This window comes from Pygoscelis adeliae, unplaced genomic scaffold (genome assembly GCF_000699105.1).
Source record: "Pygoscelis adeliae isolate BGI_AS28 unplaced genomic scaffold, ASM69910v1 Scaffold95, whole genome shotgun sequence".
Classification (NCBI taxonomy): domain Eukaryota; kingdom Metazoa; phylum Chordata; class Aves; order Sphenisciformes; family Spheniscidae; genus Pygoscelis; species Pygoscelis adeliae.
In genome coordinates this window covers 985,459-1,005,659 of record NW_008824869.1, presented here as the reverse complement: position 1 = coordinate 1,005,659, position 20,201 = coordinate 985,459, and the positions used below count along the sequence as shown (strand labels likewise).

Below are 20,201 nucleotides of genomic sequence, written 5' to 3'. Positions count from 1 at the left end.
CAGGGAAAAGGAATTCAAGAAGTGGATCTGTTGATCTGTTTAGATGGGAAATAATACAGAAATTGAAGTTGCAGACTAAAAACTTGTAACATACATTGCTTATTCACTGCTTTTCCTCCTGCCTCTCTTCCCAAAAGCTAGACAATATTAACTGAGTCCAGAGTGGTGTCAAACAGCTAGTTTTTAGTTTTTATTTTAAGCAAATGAGAAGAGAGCCATAGTTCAAAACACAGCACAACTAAAGATTCAAATCAACTGCTGATCCTACAATCCTTTTACAAAAGAAAATGAGGACACAGACAAGGAGGTCAGTCTACAAACTTAACTGGGTCAGCCAGTCATGTTTGTGTATCCAAGTTAACTATGGAAAAGAACTTTTATATAAAGTTTTATCATACTGTACACAACATACGGAAATATTAGTTAACCCATCATTTATTTCCTCTTCTGTCAATTTTTTTCTCTGTTGTTTCAAAGAATAGAAATAAAAAAATAAAGTAAAAAAATTCTTCCTAATCTCAGAGTGGAATCAGGTGCTTAGAAAGGTTTGCAGAAAGCACACAAATAGTTTACACACATGGGAGATGCAAGTGATACTTGCAGAATTCCATCTTCCTCCTTCATCGCCCAACTGACCCACAGACAGGCAGGGAGCCACAATCTTCTTGTACACTTTCCAGACCAAGCACTCTTACATACCAGAGGAACACTTCACTCTCAAGCAATATGGAGTTTTCCATTTTCTCCCCCATGTCCAATTTTATGCTGTTTGCAATCATCTTAAATTTTCAAAAACACTTTTTAGATATGCCTTTATAATTTTTATTTTGACAACTATTTTTTTACTTTTTGGTTATACCAATTAATGTGGCTTTTCGATGTCTATTCTTGATGAATATCTTCAAAGATATAATTACTGTTTGTCTTGTTCTGGACACTTACTTGTGATTTGTAGTCTCTGTAATGAATAGCTTACTCTTAGACGATTTGGCAGGAAAAAGACTGCACTGCACAGACAGGTTAACACAGATTTCTGCTAGTGGGGAATAGAAAAGTAAACTCCTTTAAGTGGGTATTAAGAGGAACTTCAGAATCAGGAGAGAAGTACGTACTGTCTCACATTTTTCCCCTTTCATCATATCTGTTAAGAGATACCTACAAATGAAAGAACTTTCATAGCATCTCAAATTTCTAGACATAATCGGTCACAATAATGCTTCAATGCTGTTAAAAAAATCTCAATATCAAAAGGTAAATATTTATGAAATGAGATACCTGTGAATAAGAGTTTATAATATGACTCTGAATTTCATCCATTGTGTCTGTTCCATAGGACACAGTACCTAGGTGGAGGCGCTTAAATATCATCTCATTCTGTGTAAGTGTTCCTGTAATAAAGAAATAGTATATCACAACGCAGCAAAAAATACCATGAGAAGGCCACCCCCCACCCCCCAAATCTTTCTTTTGGGAAGAGGGAATGAATCATGAGTTAGCATCAGTTCAGTTAATTAAAGGAATGTTTGTGGAGAAAGATCAGGGTTAGTCATACTGGAAGAAATCACTGGTTTCACCTTCAAGCTGATTCTGCCAACACAACTGAATATACAAACTTGAAAAAAGACAAAACCTGTTCTATTCATATGAAAGACAGAAAATGCAGTATCTGGATGGAACCGACTCTCAAAAGCCAATGCAAGAATTTGCACCATGTATCAGAAAATCTAAAGCAAAAAACAAACCCAAACCCTAAAAATTCAGATATCCCACACTTCGTGTACAAAGGCAGACATTCTGGCAAACGGGCACATTCAATGCTATCTAGAGTAAGTCATTAAGACCTAACATCACTTCCAAATTTGACAGATTTAGCCTCCAACCGGAATAAGCCAGAATGAACGAAATCAGTATTTTCAGAGCTCACTTCACATTTGTAAGAAAATACAGGGTGTCAGTCACAGACTGACACTTTGCGTCCACCTCTGCCAACTAGTCACATCCTCTGGTTTGGAAAAGCTCTAATTGAGGGGTAGGGGCTTCAGCCTTCCATAATGGGGCACATCAGGCAAAAAGAGGTCACTATCGCCTAGCTTCTCATGGCCAGCTCACAAAGGATTATTTTGATAACGGCCCTCTCTAAAACTTTTTTCCTACAGTTACTCAGCCAAAGTGAAATTAATACAGTATAAAGCTATTCTTATATTTAACCACACAGTTTGGGGTCATTAAAATACATAAATCTGATGATAAAAAAATAAACACGATACCAAAAGTGACATTCTTGAAGCTTCTACGATATTTTAATATGGAGGATATGATAATTATCTGTAAATAAAAATTGCAGAATAAAATATTTCATATTAATTTTATTTATCTCGACTATTTTTATATATCTTTGTCCCAGTATGCCAAAATACACAGTAAGCCACAGGAAGAGAGAAGACTAAAAGCATGACATATGCTGTAATTACTATCTGGAAAACAGAACTGTTTGGACAGTTAGCATCTAGTTTATGCATCTAATAGGGCTAGAGCCATTAGTGAACTTCAGAGATTCGGTAGGGCTGTAAAAATCTCATGTCTTTCTCAGTTATACTCCAGATGTCTACCACTCCTACACCCTGGTAATATTTGTACAGTGACACTTCATCTCAATTATTGTACCATCACACTGCACTATCAAACCATGCCTTCCTGTATTACCAGCACTAGATGATCATTCTATATTCCCCCTCTACCATGAAAAAAATGACACTTCCCCTTTGCTTTTCCTTACATGTTGTTGAGGATTTTTTTTCTATAGTCATATTATATGAATTTTAAAAAATATTTAAAATACGATTTATGTGAAATGCATACATTCTCCACAAAATATGCCTAACATTATCAAAAATTCACATGAGAAGTAGAATATTCCCAAGGTTGGAAAACAGCCCAGGAAGACAAAGTTCTTGATCTCTAGAATTAGCAAGTCAGAAATTTTTGGTTACTTTTATACAAGGGATAAGAAGATTACTTCGTTTTTACAGTAATAATATAAAACCGTGAGAAATTACTACTGCCCTTAGAAGTTGTATTTTTATTGAGACCTTTTGTTAAATTTGTTGATTAAATTTTTTACTTTAATTATAGACCAGAAAAATCCAATCTCCAGTTTGCACATGAGAAACATGAAAGTTTCCACTAATAAACATGAGACTAAAATCTCCATTTCTAAAAAAAAAAAACCAAAACCAAAACCCACCCACTTTGTTCAATAATGTTTATTGCAAGAAATTTCCAAATAAATCTGCATCACCTTCCTTACTTTGCAGGCATGCTAATATCTTCTCAGTGCCCTTAGCTTTGCCAAGCCTTTGAATTAAAATAAACACTCCCTAGGAGTTGTGAAACTAAATGCTACTCAAAACTTGAGACAGCAGGCAGCTGTCAAACCCGCTTCCTACTAGTTCTGTAATTGCTGCTTGGGAAAAATGAGCAGGAAACAAAATTAGCCCTATGATTATTATATGGAAAGATTATTTCTTCTGACACCAATAAATTAGTCCAACTCCAAATCCTGCTTGGTGAGGGAAAGGTAGATAGGTGGAAAATTTGTGTGTTCCCCGCCACCCCCCCCCCTCAATCCCTTCTCAGCAAGCAGAGAAGAAAATGTGCTCAGAAAAATCTTCTGAGCAGAAAAGTATGGATTTTCCTATCTTGCAACAATCAGGAGCAAGGGAAGGAGGTTTAGGAAAAACGGGCGAGGAAGAAGAATCAACTTGTAAAGACACAGAAATAAACACTCCGCAATCCTGATTCAATACTTGCATCCTATACATTACTTATACAATCCTTTTTATCAGCTACAGTAATAGGAAATATCTATGACATATGAAAAGAGGCTGCAAAAACATCTGTACCTGCTACACAAAATTGTAATCCAAAAAAACCCAATCCACCAATGAAAAGAAACAACAATTACAGCTTGCTCATGCTTCTTAAGGTTAGTGTAAGGCTTTCAACAATAGTCACAATAAAGCTGATGTGTTATTAGACAAACATGAGTAGCTGCATTTATGAAAGTGCTCCCAAAAATTTCTGCAAAAAATAAAAAAACATACACCTTTTGCAGTCATCCCCATGGAAGTTAAGTTTCACCACATGTGCAAATTAAGAATTTACTTCTAAATTCTCTTAATGAATGAAACACCAAAATGGGACAGAAACATTCCCAACAACTTGTCCCAAGTATTACATGGTGCCAATCAGTCATGTTTTAACTTTAGCAGCAGTTGTGTCTTAAATTGTAGTCTTTTAGTTGAAGACTAATACACCTTGACAAAACAACACACCTTTTACTTTATGCCCCAAAATGCAAGCCCTTCAAATATCTAGAGGTAGATTTTCTAATATAGCCCTCTTTAGGAATGATAAACAACCCAAAACTGAGCTCTCTAGTCTGCTCAAGGTGATAAGTACTGAAGAACAGTGAAAGAGCTTTCTATTTTTTATAATACTTTTTCAAGACCTATTTATCAATTCCACGCTTTCAGGACATAGCTAATATGAAGAGTTATTAGATAAAAAAGCTTATTTTAGAAAAGCTTCCAGAAATTATGCTAGTCAATATATGATCTACTACTACTATTCTACATTCTTAAACTTTGCTCTGTAATGCAGGTACCACACAAGGAAAATATCCTGACAAAAAGTTAGTATACAATTGCCGAAGAAAAATTTAGTATGTTCTTAAATGAAGCCAAGAGCTTTTTTTTTTTTTTTGCCTACGATTGTATCATTAAACACAGAGTAAAGCAGGCAAAGAGGAAATTAATTTCTAAGGAAAAAGTCCTGAAGGCATCATTCCCTGGGTGGCAACAGATGTGATTCACAACAAAGCAGTAGAGTGTTTTTATTTTGTTTTTGAGAAGCAGATGCAGATCTTTCTGATCCTATACTACTAGATGGTAATTTGGACCAATATCAACAATCTAAAAAGGCCAAAGCAAAAAGCAAGAAAATATGTACAGCAGAAGAATTAATAACTTTGTGAGAAACAGAGAGTAACTTTTCGTAAAAGATGAGTACTTTGAGCTATTTGCTTAAACAGATAAAAAGTCAGTGTAAATGTGAACTATGGAAACTTCAAGGGAGAGCGGGCTCAACACTCAATTATTAGACTGTTGGCAACAATCTGGAGATGCAAATTCTTTCTACAAACCCTGGAAAAAATATAACCTGGTATAGAATGTAAAAAGAAAATGAAAAAGAACGCCACAGTAATCACATATATAGAATATGTCTGCTCACTCAGCTGCTCCACTTACAAGCTGGCCATAAACATAACCACCACAAAACCTAAAACCAAACAAACCCCAGTACAACTCATTAAGAATGAGGGCAAAGACAAAGAGAGCTGAGATGTGTTTATTCTTTCCTGGGCAGAAAGTAACAGTAGAGGTAACAGTTAACACAGTTATGAATAGCAGCAGCTATTTCCTCTGCACCTTCTGCCTCCCACAAGAATGACAGCAATATCTAAGAGCAACATCCATACTCCTTGGATGCACCGTGTATTTTCAGTCGATGGGAGTCCAACAGAAGCCACAAAGTAAGGATTCCTTTGACTGATCTACTTTGAGTGCATGTCTGGAGGCTTCCTGTAGGATCTCTCCATCAAAACTTTCCATTCCTAGTCTGCTCTAGTCACCCTGCAACCTTAGCGGTACTAAAAATCATAGAGGTAGAGGAAGCGTAAGGGCAGTAGTGTGAATATATATCCATCAAAGTGAAGTGAGGAGACGTTATTCCACCAGCATTGTTTTTAATTACTCTTTTTCTGTGGTAGCTTGCGTTGAACACATAAAGACTCAATTAAAGTATACCTTAAAAGATTAATTTTCAGAAACAATTACTGAAATTCACTGTTCTAGTAGTACATTACACTAGTCACATTTAATGAAAAAGCCCATATACACCAACCTCTAACACAAGGCTTTCCCAGAAAATCAAGGATCCCATTGCTCTATGCATCTGTTCAACTACTGTAGCTGTTAAGTATCTCATTTGGTCCAAACACCCGCTAAAATGTTAATTACATAACTCAAATACAAATGTATGCATTAGTAAATAACTATGCTTGGAAGACCGTACATGTTTGTTTCAGCTGAATACTCTGGTAGTTGTCGTGAACAGCAGAAGGTTTGCCATCCCACATCCTAAGCAACAAAAATGTTCAATAAACATTGCTGAGCATCTTTATTTTTCTTTCACGATCAGAATCTTTTTGTACCCTGGAGAGGATGAGATATCGTGCTCAGCTGCCCTTGGAAAATGCTGGAAACCGCTCCCCCCTGTAACTGCCCCCTCCCCCCCGCCATAACGGATGACGCCTTTCTGTCAAACTTATATGTGATTCAAGTCCAAACAACATGGCATTTTGGGTAATGGATGCTATAATTAAAATGTGAGTCCTAAAAAACCTGTTGTTTTAGTGGGTGTTTTTAGTAATGGCTTTGTTCTACATGAAGATAAAAACTCCCTAACAAAGGAATTAATGTATTGCTTTAATAGGCTGCACCCTGAGTTAAGTTTTAAAATTTATGAGTTCTCTGCAGCATTGTTCTTTAAACAATGGCATTGTCAAATGCAACCAGTGAGAAGATTAAAGTTCTCCCAGCAGATTAAGTACAAATTATCTGTCCTCCTGTTTCAGCATCATTTGTTCATTTATCACATAACGTCTAGTATTTCTGGTCAGTGTCAATATGCTCTGCATCCTTGCAGTTAACAGATGTCTTCTCTTGTCGAATGAATTACTTTATGTTTCACGCACTGGTGGCCGCAGATGTGTCACTATAGCAACATCATTAATTTCAGATCTTACCGGAAACATGCACTCCAATCAAACCTAATTATACCACATTGCTTTCTTGTCCCACAATAAGGAAACTATAATGCAATTATTGGGATACTTCATTTTCTATTCTACTGTGGCAAATGAGAGAGCCACTGTGATGGACGCTTCTTGTCAAAAAGCTTATTGATGAAGCACAAACCCAATTTACAATCATACAAAGGACTACCTTGCAATTATGTTAGTAATGCAATGCTCCTTAGACTCAACAACTAATTCTCAATCATTTCCAGTGAAGCTTGGACCACAATGTAAGATTTTTGCATACGGTTCTCTGGATTCCCTTTCATTTTCAATATGGAGAAAAACTTTACCTGTTTACATTTAACTACACCAGCCTTTTAGTCCTGCTTTTTAGTAGCACCCACTTGGACAGATAGCTACAAAACTGGGTCTCTTTCTCCTCTGACAGCCAAGCCTTAAGTGGGCAGAAGAACAGAATCAACCGGTTTATATGACCAGAACTGAAAATTCAAGTGAGACAGTACTGCGGCCAGTACATGAGCAGTGCATAACCGTGCAATGGCAATCATTGATTAACTGTACAGACTCTGTTCACTATCTAAAACAAATGCAGAATTAGACCAAATGTATTCAGGAAAGGAAACCGGAAGCAGCTACCGATATACTCGGATAAAAGGTACATTGGCTACATGTTTGTCCAGAATTAAAACTAGTTTAAAATTTGCAGGGCATTTAACACTAATAAAATTGAGCAGTGGTTCCCCCATCGCGATCTGAAGAGCGTGGTCTGCAAGGCCATGGTCAGTGTTCTGAAGCTGGTGACGTCTGCTGGACTCCAGGCTTATTTTCGCTTACATCAGCTTTCAGCTAACACTTGGATAAAAACGCATAGGGTGCAACTGCTGACTGTGAGTCCAAAATATTTGGAACTACTGCCCTAGAATACTGCTTTTATTTTCATCTTTACACCGTTAACTTACAGATTCAGACCTTCCTCCAGAACTCAGTAGACTTCAGTGCTCTGAAAAGCCTTTGAGGTTGAATGCTAGCAATCTTCCAAACTACACGAACACATTTGCTGGTAAAAGCCTTTTAACATTTGTCTATTTAGCCCCCTTTAAGTATGCACTCTGAAAGGCCAGAATCCAAGTGCTGCTCCTTAAAATTAAACAGAACTACTGTGATTGCAAGTGGCATGATGTGGGTTAAAAAAACCCAAAATATGCAAGTCAATAAAATGTATCCTTTCAAAGCTGTATGTAACAAAGCTGTATGTAACAAGCTGTATGTACAAAGATGTAACACAGTACTTTTGCTTTGAAAAACCCAGTATCACTACATTTTATGTTGCCAAAAAAAAAAAAAATTTTTTTCAAGGAGAAAAAACTTTTTTAATTACTGTTGTATTAAGTGTATTGGTTGTCTTTCTAGAAATAGAACTGCACCAGCTTTTTTTTTCTTTTTCAAACAATCTTCTATTTCTCAAACAGGATAGTAGGTACATACAGCTTGAGGAAAAGAAGACAGTACACTGATCCTTGTGCCTCAGAACATGAAATGGTCACCGGAGTCAGAACATAATTCCTGCATTGTAGGAGTTGGGTGAATGAACTGTTAGCATTTTATTTAGCAAGCCTCTTAAAATTTTCAGTGCAGTCTAATTGTAAGCAGAATATCTTAACACTTAAACCGCATTTCCAGTTTGGTATGGTAACTGGATTCTCTAACAGAAAAGTTTAAGTAGTAGGCATTGGTTTTGCTTATAAAGTAGTGCTTTGGGCAAATGAACTCTACTGCATTGTTTTGAAAATTCATTATTTTTGAAAATACTTCCCCTCTTTCCAAATGCATGCTGTAAATTACATATTTCAAGCCTTCCATAAGACAGCACTCTTAAAGTTACACAAATTATCATGATAAAGGGTGCAATTAAAATCAATAAGCAGTTTCAAATAGCATACAAATCATTAGCTAACTGAAATAAAACTTGTTAAAAGAAGAATTGTTCACTTGCTTTGAAGAATTACTACACTATGATTAGCAATACACTTTTCCACATGCTAAGAAAGAAGGTGGCAGTTGTCTATCTTTTATGAAACAGAAGAACAGCATTCAGAAGTGTATAGGGTAACATACGTACCTATAGGGAAAAAAAAGTGTGTTTTGAGAATGTGACAATATATTAAATTTACATTTCATTTCAAAATATGCAGTAATGGAAGTGTTCAGCATGGGAGGGAACATGAAACTATTTCAAGCAGAAAGAGATGTAAACTGTGTATTATGCTTCCTGAACACTATAACAGAGGCCAACCCCTGCCCCCCCCAAAACACTTTCTCACCATTTTGAACTATATTTTATTTAAAACCACTAAAAAAAAAAATCTTTTCAGCTGCTTGAGAAACCACTTTCTCAGTTCAAAAGTTCAGCTTCTTAAAAAAACAGTATGTCTACCAGAACTGATTTATTCAATCTCAGAAAGAAACAAGAAAGGAGAAGAAATACTGTATTTGCTACAGAATTTAACTTGTTATTTATCATGATATTTTCCGAAATAAACTTTTAAGATTCCTTAAATACATCTAGAAGTAAGAGCATGGTAAGACTGTAACAAGTTTCAGACATAACGGCAGACAGCAGCATAGAGCAAGCTATTACTTCTTCACACGCTTACCTACCTTCTGATCCTGGTAAGGGTTGGCTTTTCCAGTATACCAGGTCAGGTATAGTAACAGGTTACAGTTATGAAGATGAAACCATACAGCAGCTCTAGAACTGGTCTTTGTAACATAAAGAGCAACTACGTGGGGATAACAGATGTCATTTTGGAGGCTGATCTTATGACTTGTTTTGCAAACGACTTGCTTTCTCGAAGGCCATTCTTAACTGTTAGTATCATACAATATTGGAGTAGAAGTGAGACGCAGAATAAAACAGCATCCCGAGTGCTAATCCAGAGTCTCTTCAGAGTAAGATATGTGGTACTCTTACTAATACTGTCCGGTGTCCTGTTACTATAGCAGGAGTGTTCCCACTGGAACAAATCAGATTACTAGCAAATACTGACTTCCACATATAAGTACTGGCCTCCCTAAGCCTATTGGTACTGGTACAAAGTCCTCAAGCACATGCTTAAAATTCTACTGAAAAATAAAAATCGGTAGTCTAAATCTACTCTTACATTAACATATTCAAATATAGAATAAAATTTAGAAATTTTATAAAAGTCATCATATTTCAGAATTGTAACCTGATATACCTGTTTTATCCGTTAGTAAATAAACTAATCGTCCCAACTCTTCTGGTATGGTGCTAGTTCGAACAACTGTTCCAGGAATATTGTCATCTTTCATAATCATCCACCCATAGGCTGCCTTACCCATGTCCAAGTTCACACGTAAACTGCAAAGGAAATTTATACCATAATCAGTGTGAATATTAGGCAAAGTGAAAGTTATAACCATAAAAATAAAAGTAGAAGCTCATTTTAGGATACCTAGAGAAAAATAATCTTAAAACTATATGCAACAAAAATTTTGGAACAACGCTTTTATGTGTTTGTAGAGTACATATCACAGTAGAAATTCAGGCTCCATCCCAGATTTTAGAAGCTACTGCAATACAAACAAATGCAATACCCTGCCTTTGCATGACACAGATTGCAACACTTTGTGGAGATTCTTGACATAATTATATTACTACACTTACACAGATGAGAATACTATATACACTTTATCAACAAGACCAGATCGCTATTCAAGTCATAGTTTTTATCTGTTAAAAAAACCCAACACCTATGTTTTCTTTATGACGTGAAAGTACAAATATTTTTGTACCTCTTCAAGTCACTGTTTTTTAAAAAAAAAAACCAACTATTTTTTCTTTAGGAAAGTACAACTATATTTGTCAACTTCTCTTTCCCACCACAACCAATCAACAATGTTGCTGTCCTCCCCAAAATGTAGTTACAGAGGCTCTCTATTGCAAAAAGAGAATAGTGCCCAAGCAGTGAAACGCACCCTCATGTGATAGCATGTGGGCTGGAGTTGCTACTGCCAGCAGCAATAAGGAACCTTTGGGTAGCTCTGTACTAGAAATTGTAATTTGCAGCAAGTTTTACTGATTATACATGGAAGTGCAAAATCAAAAGTATTTTTTCTAGTTCACTCAGTGTCTACATATTTATTTGTTAATACTTCCATGTCTACATCATACAAGAATTAACTGCCCTTGCACCTTGTGTTCCCTATATTATAATAAAAAAGTCTTCACTCATGCTGGTCAAAGATAACTTTAATCACATTGTTCTTCCCCAAAATTAAATTCTCCAACTCAAAACTCCATGCCACCTTGTTCTAAAACTTTAAAACGCTACTTTCCCTTAACTATTCACCACGTTCCTGCTACCATGTCATATGAACAGTGACTAAGAAATAGGCACGTGTTCATTTCTGTTGACTCTGCTCTAACAGAAATACTGAAAAAACAGCTAGGATAGTGGCTACGTGAACTATTTGTAGCTAATTTGCCCAGGGCAAAGGACTCGGAGTCCCAAGTTTAGTAACAGGTTTACAGTAACATGACTCTTAAAACTGTTCAGAGGTATATATCAAGGTCAAAATACTAACGCACTTCAGACCTTTCTTAACAGTCCTGAAGTGCTGCTTTACAGCATAACCAAAACAGCAACCACAGTTTTCATCTATCCTCTTGCAATCACAGCGACAGATTGATTTTTAATTACCTGAGGTAACAGTGGAGGGAACAGTGAGTCACAAACTGCAATATCCCATAAAGAGGAGATGCATTTAATTAGAATTGTGAGAACCTCTGAAATTTCAACACACACTGAAAAAAATTCAGTTTATTCCACATCCCCTCCTTCCTGAATTTGTACAGCATAAGACAACGCATGTGGCAGCACAAAAGAAACAAGTCTTTTTGATACAAGATTCTTGACCATTCAAGGTGGATTTTGTTCTTTACCTAACTCTTATTTTCCCATTAAAATCAGAAGCAGCAGGAAACCATCCTTCTACCTGGTGATATACCCCAATTAGTTTTGCAGTATCATACCTAACTTCAGCTGTCTTCAGACACACAAATACATAAAAAATTAAGACAGACAACAGAAGGAGGACTCTACCATATTCTTTTTATTGAAAATGCTACAGTATAACAAGCAGAAAAATACTGGAAGTCACTTGCCTCACACTGGCCCTGTCTTACTCATTCCAGAGCCAGTACTGAGCAACCAGTATTTATATTATGTATGTCTTGCAGAGTTAAAGAGAATATAAGAACCAACGTAACACACTTCGCACTGAGATACATATTAGTCAACAGAAGGAACAGCAAAAGATTTACTCCTCTTAGGGATGAGAACCTGCTAGTTAGCTAGTCAAGTACAAAGGATGCTGTCTAGCTTGAGAAGAGAAACACCAGCACACACACTTTATTTAAGAACAGCTAGATATTTGCTCTAGCCAGGAGTAAGTAGAGTAAGTGAAGGATGAAAGCTGCTCATCACCCCACTTCATACAGGCATTTGGGCTATAAATATTTTTTTCTGCCTGGGCTACCGAGACAGGAATTCTTCAATGAAAGCTCTATTTAAGACCTGCAATCCCAGGTACATGGCACACAGAGAGAAATCCACATGGCTGCTCTACCAATGGAGACCTACAAAGTCATCCAGATAGGAAAAACTGTACTTCAGTAAGATTAAATCAGAAAAGTCTCTCAAAGCTGAAGTGCAGTTCATATCTTCACCTGCATCTTTTATAAGCATGTGTGTTACCTGGTTTTGATGTTCTAAACACTCTCCATATGCATTTAATTATAATCTCACTTAAATACTATTTAAAGGTAAGGGAAAAAAGGGAAAAAAAAAAAAAACCAAAACAGGTTCTCTTGCTGAGCTGTGAGAAGAAATCTGTATTTCAAAGCATCGAGGCATTTTAGGAATTACCCTAGCTTTCCAGCATGCACCGCTAAGTGGAACAGAGTGTACCCCCTTTATGCTGATGGACCTAATAGAAAGCTGGCACCACTGGCCTCCAGAGAAAAAAACATCTCCCCAGTGACTAGTACAGTCCAAGACAGCTTTCTGGCACACAGAGAGAGATATTGGGTACATGCTTTAATTGTTAAGATGCATAAATAATTAAAAGGAATAAAATAAACAAAAAATGAGGGCTATAGAATCGATACTAAAAATGCATCTAACATCTGTACACTGTTCTCTCGCTCTGACTTCCTTCACTTGGTGCTTGTTGTCTTAGAGGAAATGTTTTTCTTTGAAATCATTGTAGCTATCACCTAGCACGTTACAGACACCGCCGTATCACTAAAAATGATGCAGGCTTATTAATACTGAGTTTGCCTTCGAAACTAGAAATGTCTCCAACAGAACTTCACAGGAACAGACAGAAATACTTGACTGAAAAGTCCACGAATTTTTACACAATAAAACAAGGAGATACTACGCTTACTCAACACCAAGCTTCTTTCAGTGCCTGACAATATTAGCTATCATTTCTCATAAATCCTTTGTGGACTTTAAGAAACCTCATTATATAAACAAAACCATTTTAAATTCACCAGTTTTTAAATCCTTCTCAATTTCATTCAATTTAAAAGACTCCATACATATCAGTTATTAATGAAAATGCACAGAACAGCATCATATATAGCATTAGCACACTTGCATCAGCAACACTAATTTTTAGCAAACCAATTAACATGCAATCTTTAGACAGAGTATGTTAATATAGGTACTTGAAGGCTGTTGCAGGGAACGAGCATAGTTAGTGAACATAATAGCATGAAGTTTCTTGTGCCTCAACCTCAGCACTAGTTACCCTAGAGCAGGCAAATGTAAGCCAACTTTTATCCAACTTGGGGATTTATTCCACTAACGGCCAGGGTGGCATCCCTCTGCAATTCAGCTTCAGAACAGATCAATCACACAACATTTCAGAATCCACACTGCTTTTTACAACAAGTTAAAAACAGATACTTTTGCTTTTATTCCCTCAAAAACATCAGTAGTGTTTTAGATTAAAGAAACTCATATTTACAGGACTTCTAAATTTCATTTTCCCCCAAATGGTAGTGACATTAGGCCCCCTTGTAAAGATTTCTGATTTTGTTTTTTAGTCAAAATGGACAAATTTGCCAAAAAGCAAGGGCCTTTACTGAGAAAGTTTCAGACAAATACATTTAGAAACTCCAGAAACATTCTGCCTTTCACGACTCAGTGAAAAGCAATCAAGACCTAATGCAGTTAGCAAAGACAATTTTGTGAACAAAGTGATACCGTGCCCAATAAAATTCAAGTATGAATTTGAATTAAAATCATATGACAGTTTTATTTGAGCTTTGGCAGGCAGGAAGAACTTCCTGAGCAGTTCTGTATATAAGCAGAAGTTTCGTAGTAAAAAACAAAGCCCTGCCAAAACTCCAGATACAGTATGAGTACCCGTAGTGGTATCCAATTTTAAAAATAAATGAGGTAATTGAGATGTAGTTTTTTAATTTTCAGGACTTCTTTCTAAGTGAAATACTGAAGATCATATTTGGGTCACGTTAGTACCCGAAACTCTACCCAATCCCCTATGGCTATATCTCCTAACCTTCTCATATCCCTTTCTGCTTGAAACAGCCACAAACTAGTCACAGAAAAGAATATGGAATAATTTTTAAATTATTGGCCAAGAAACAACCAAAAGCGTTTTAACTTCAACATGCCTGGAAAGTTAAATCTTCACAGAAAGTGATTTTTGGAGCCTGACAACTTCTATTAACTGGCACTAAACAAATAAAAATAGAACAAAACAGAAATTACTTCTTTTAAACACAATATTCTATCAAGATCTAAATAAATAAAAATCAACCCATAGCTCACCCCTTTAATTGCCCCTAATTACCCTTCTCCCATAATTTATTTGGAAAGGAAATTTGAATATAATATTACTTCTGTGTTTGGCCCACTACATAAATTTTTATTTAGTTTTCTCTGCTGTCTGAAACTCCCAAGAAGAGCCTCAGATCTGTGTTCTTGTTTGCTTCATAATTGGTCTCACTAGTTCTCTTGGACTAATTTTTCTAAATTTTGTCTATTATGTAAGCATATAAAAGGAAATGAAAGAAGGTGCACACAGCACTTTACATAATACCCAGGCAATGAATGTAACTTTAAAAGAGAACTCAATCCCAAACATTTATGCTTAAATACGTGCGGCAAAAAAATGCGTATCAACCCTGTATTGCTATAGTGACTGTGGCACATGTAGTTTTTCAAGGGCCACATGCAACCTAGGTACAGATAATTAGATGTTGTAACATAGGTAGAACTTAAAACCTCAGGAGGAAATCTGGGGAATAATTAATGAGAAAATTAATCTATGAATTTCTTACAGGCTGAAAACACAGTCAAGTGCAAAATACAAATAGAAAGCATGTCAAACGAGCACGTTGGCACAAGAGATGTAGCATATGCAGCTCAGAAGAACAATAATTACTTCCTATGAAAAATGTTTCTTTGTTATTTTCACATTTATAAGGTCAGATGCCTTCTTTTAATAAGCGTCTTATACAATGGCAACAGTATTGACATTAGATGTCTAATACAAATAATTTTTAAAGCATGAATATTTTTAGTGTATTCCAGACAAATCTGGCATTATTTACTGTAATACTATTAGATTAAAAACAGAAAAACAACTAGGAGCAAATAGGCAATGTTGCAATGTTAGAAAGGAAAAAGATCTACTGCAATAGATCAGTTAAAAATTACTTTTTTTTTTTAAACTGATTGTGCTTTATCTATGTAGCATGAATGTCACACATTGTAAGAAAAGCACAAAGCTAGCTCAGGCAGTAGTACAGCACCATACTGGGCAGGGTGAGACTTACTCTTAGCATGAGACACACACACCATAGCTCCTGTTCATGAAGAAGTCAAAATTAGTTTGTAAAATATCAAGAAGCTTCATATAATTTTTTTCAGTCTCTATATAGATTGCATTATATATCATGGTATGGTATAGAAGCATAATACACATTTATAAGGATTGCTTAAACTACTTTATGAGTAGCTCTTTAGCTCTTCCACACTGAAAGCTTTACATCATATATCTAATATATATTCTGTCTGTATATGTGAAACTACATACACTGATCCTCTCACATCTATACGTTATATAGACCAGAGCTCCAACACAGACAGCACAAACTACAATATGACTGAAAGCAGCATAGCTGCTTGCTGCTGTTAGATAGACACTACAGTCCTGCACAGGTCTGAGTTCCCTGGATCTCGGGAATACACACAAGCGCACTGAATAAAACCTCCTTTTTCATATTTATATGACCTGGGATTTGATTGGATATTAACGAACTTCAGATACAAGACTTCCTAGCAGTATTTTCCTCATTGTCCACTGAAAACACACTGACATAACTTGAAGGGTTTTCTTTAAATGCTCCTCTAAAAGACCTGGAAAAAAGCAGCTGGGAGCCAGGTAGTGCCCCAAAACTTTAATACTTAAGTGCGAGGCAGTTCCTTCCAGATATTTGGGACAGCTTATTTTGGCAGAACGGCTCAGTGCCCAGCAGCCTTGGGGTGTCTGAAGGAAAGGACAAAAGACATTTCAGTTTCTGTGTACACCAAAACTAAAGGATCCTCCTAAAAAGATGGCCGATTAAGCCCCTGTCAATCCAGCTCTAAACTGCTACTAAATGTACAGCCTGGACAATACACATTTTTACCAGATCACCTTACCATTTTACGGTAAATCCTCTACATTTCTTAGCAGCTAAGTGGAAACATGTACAGCGACAGGATTCACATGCCTGTATACACGAGGCAGTAATTTCACCAAACGCTGTTTGGCTAAGCCTAAATTATCTTGAAAAACTTTCCTGGCTACATTTTCTTTGGGAAAAACATAAAACAAACAAACAAAAGGACTAAAGTCAAAGTGCAACTCAGTTTGTCTTTCAAGGCATTGAAGAAGACTGGACAATGAATAAACAAAGTCCCATTACCTGGTGGTGGAGGGGATCCAGTTTGGTGGTGCAGTACTGTCACTAAGGCTAGCCTTTTCTTTGGCCTTGGCTGTCGTTTCTGAACTGATTACTGTGGCAGCTCAAGTGAGCGGATGAAGAGATGCTACAACTAAATACCGGGAAAAGGACAGAATTGCTTTGTAGCAAGGCTTTCTCACACCCTGATCATCTTTCCTGCACCCGTATACACACCCGGATTTTCAGCTCAGTAGTTGAGCAGGTACCTCACATCCCACATTGATTGAAGCCTCTTCTATTCTCTTGTACTTAAAAATACAAATATTGGTAACTGTCTCTGACAGCTCTTTCAAAAAAATTAAAACTAAACCAACTGACCAAATTAGTAGCTGCAAAAAAAGAAGGAAAAACTCCTTAAGACTTACATGATTTGTATCGGAATTTTAAATGTGTAGGGTAATTGTCTTCAGTTCCACACAGAAGGGAAATTAAACTCTCCTGATAAAAATGTAAGCCTGATTTTAAAAAGATATAAAATTTAAAAGAATGTATCTATAACCACAGTGATAGAGTTAAACTGGGTAACCAGGTAAAAGATTGCATAACGATGACAAAGCTTTACCTTATCTTCCCCCAAGTTGCTGACTTTTCATTAGCGCGACTGTTTTTGCCCTCTGCCCTTTGTCATTCAGAAAATAGACAATCCAAAAATATAGTCATTCAACAAAAGAACCTTACTATTTAAAAAAAAAAAAAAGGAAACAGCACAGGCCTAAGAACTTCCACACTGATATCACAAAGAGCAGCAGCATGGACATATCTGAGGACACATGCTCCCCCCAGCCTGCTATGTGCACTAGGTGACACAGTCAGACAAGATCTTGTAAACTAATGGCGAATGTATTTCCATTGATTATTTTATTTAAAACAAGTAATGAAATGGTCTCAGTGACACTGGAGGAACCTATGGATAGGCATTAATGCATCTCAAACTGGCTAGAGACAACTAGAAAAAAGCCTAAGAACATGGAAAAAACTCAGAGAATGGGTGAGCATAATCCTAGAGAGATTTATTTAGTTTTGGACAGTCTGTCAAGGTCTTGCTTTCTATCCTCCTTTCCCAATAAATTTTAAGAAATTCAAATAGATTAACTTTGTAGGGAGGCAGATTGCCTATGGAGGCTCCCTGGGCTATACTTCTACCACAGGAGGAAAAGAAACATCAATTATAGAAGAGTAATTTTTAAGGGCCAAACGTTTCTGGGGGTGCGGAGCTGTTCAAAACATTTTGTGCATAATGGTTCTAACTTACAACCAATTAAGAGCTGGGATAAGCTTTCAATGTTTGTTTACTACTACTTTTTCTCCACTTTGCTTGATTCCTTGTACACTACAGAATGTGTGCAATGTTGTGGGCTGGGTTTTTTTGGGGGGGTGGGGTAGGGGAGGGTGTTGGTTGTTGGGGTATTTTTTGTTTGGTTGTGTTGGTTTTGGTTGGGTTTTTTTGTTTGTTTGTTTGTTTGTTTTTACAGTTGCTTTACGTTTATACCTCTGAAGTCTTACATGCCCCACAGTAATACCATTCACACAGTGATGCAACATTGATCTAGAGGAGTATTTAGGATGCAGCTGAATCACAAGGAACTAGCTGCTCCCTGGAGCAAAAAATTTCCTCTTCCTATTAATTATAGGAGAGGCTGCCCAGAGATTGGTTAAACTCTGCTAACAGTTAGGTCCCTCCCTCTGACGATCTTCACCAAACATGTCTGGCCATGGAAAATTATTTTTATTGCATACCTGGAATTTCCCTTGCCCTGCAAACAAAAAGCCAAACACAACTGCAAAAAAGCTCTGTATTTAGAAACTTCCTGAATTCTCCAAAACCATCAATCAACACATTTCATGCATGTATTAATTTAAATATGCTTTGCCTCTACCAGTCAATCCTAATCTCCCACATTCATTTTCTTTACCTGTGAAAAGTTCATTATTTCCCCCATATAGCATTTTAAAAATAATGAGAAGACACAACATCTGGTGCTTCAGTGTTACTAGTCTTGTAGTTTTTGTTTCCAAGAGTTTACACTCCAAATACAGCCTAAAGAATAAGTCATTTCCATGCTTAACATCCAGAAGAAAGGAAGAGAAGTGTAGTTATGTTTCAACACCGGCATGACTGGAGTTGTTTATTTTGCTGACAGTGTGGGAAGCGACCCTGTATACGAATGATCTGAGTTGAAGAAAAGTCGGTACAGAAATAGATAAATCTCTAGAGAGAAAAGCATTCTCTGATAGATTCCTGTCTGATCTTCCATGGAGTAACTATATGGTCCATCTCAGAACTAAACCAATCACATTCTCTAATACTTCTGCTTTGTATATTATCTCCCACAAGCAATTGAAAAATGGGATTAGGTGTATCCTACAAATTATTTTTGGAAAAGAACTATTCCACAAGTCCACTAAACAACTCAAGTTGAAAATGAGCTGCTCAATCGACATGTTTTTCAGTGGCATATGTTGAACTGTCAATATAGAGCCAAATTTACTTACACCACCTATTTGCTTCTAATGCTCTTGCATCCAGTAACAAAAATATATGTCTTTTAACCATTTTAATAAGTTTTGGCTTAGTATGTTTATTATGGAAGAACACAGTGACCAATAAGTGATCCTTTATATTCTCAGCTCATTTTTCCCTTCCCCTACATGTCTTTGATTATTAAATGCATCTTCCAGCAATATGTAGACTTAATACTTATCACTTGAATGCAGCACTTTTTGCTTCTTCACATGGCTAAGTTGCTTAATACTCAACAGCTGTGTGTGTATGGGGCGAATGATGACATGACCTGAACAGCAGCATCACACAAGCAGTAAGGGAGTCATGACAATGACAGTGTTTAGAAAGAGATCACAAAATTGAAACACGAATGTGTAAATAAAAAACAAGAGCCATTTAAAGGAAGTGGAAACTGTTCTAAGATGAGCAGTTTCTACAATGAAATCTCTTCAACTCCCCAGCAGATTTGGTGGAACCTTCTCCTTCAACCTCCCAACAGAACTGTTGCAACACAGAAGTGGTATAAAAATACAAGTCCTTTAAGTTATAAAACCTTAAGACAGGTACTTCCTGAGTATCACATTGGTCAAATATAATACTGTTCCCTTCACATAGACACGTACTTAAAAAATGCAAACACAGTAACACAGAAGTCATGTAAGCTTAGATTAAAATACCTAATGAAATCCTCCTGTTTTTTTTTTTTTTCTTGTACTACATGGATTTAAGTATTGTGTGCAAAC

The 20,201-nt window shown here is 36.5% G+C and overlaps 1 protein-coding gene across 1 annotated transcript in view; it reads right to left on the bottom strand.

Annotated features, from left to right (window-relative positions):
• Positions 1-20,201, bottom strand: part of ATP9B (ATPase, class II, type 9B) — a 161,932-nt gene that overhangs the window by 33,897 nt on the left and 107,834 nt on the right. Inside the window, exons 12-13 of the mRNA XM_009324471.1 lie at positions 10,123-10,265; positions 1,276-1,388 (exon numbers count right to left, since the gene is read on the bottom strand). Coding sequence (XP_009322746.1) covers positions 1,276-1,388; positions 10,123-10,265 — 256 coding nt within the window. The remainder of the gene's footprint in view (positions 1-1,275; positions 1,389-10,122; positions 10,266-20,201) is intronic.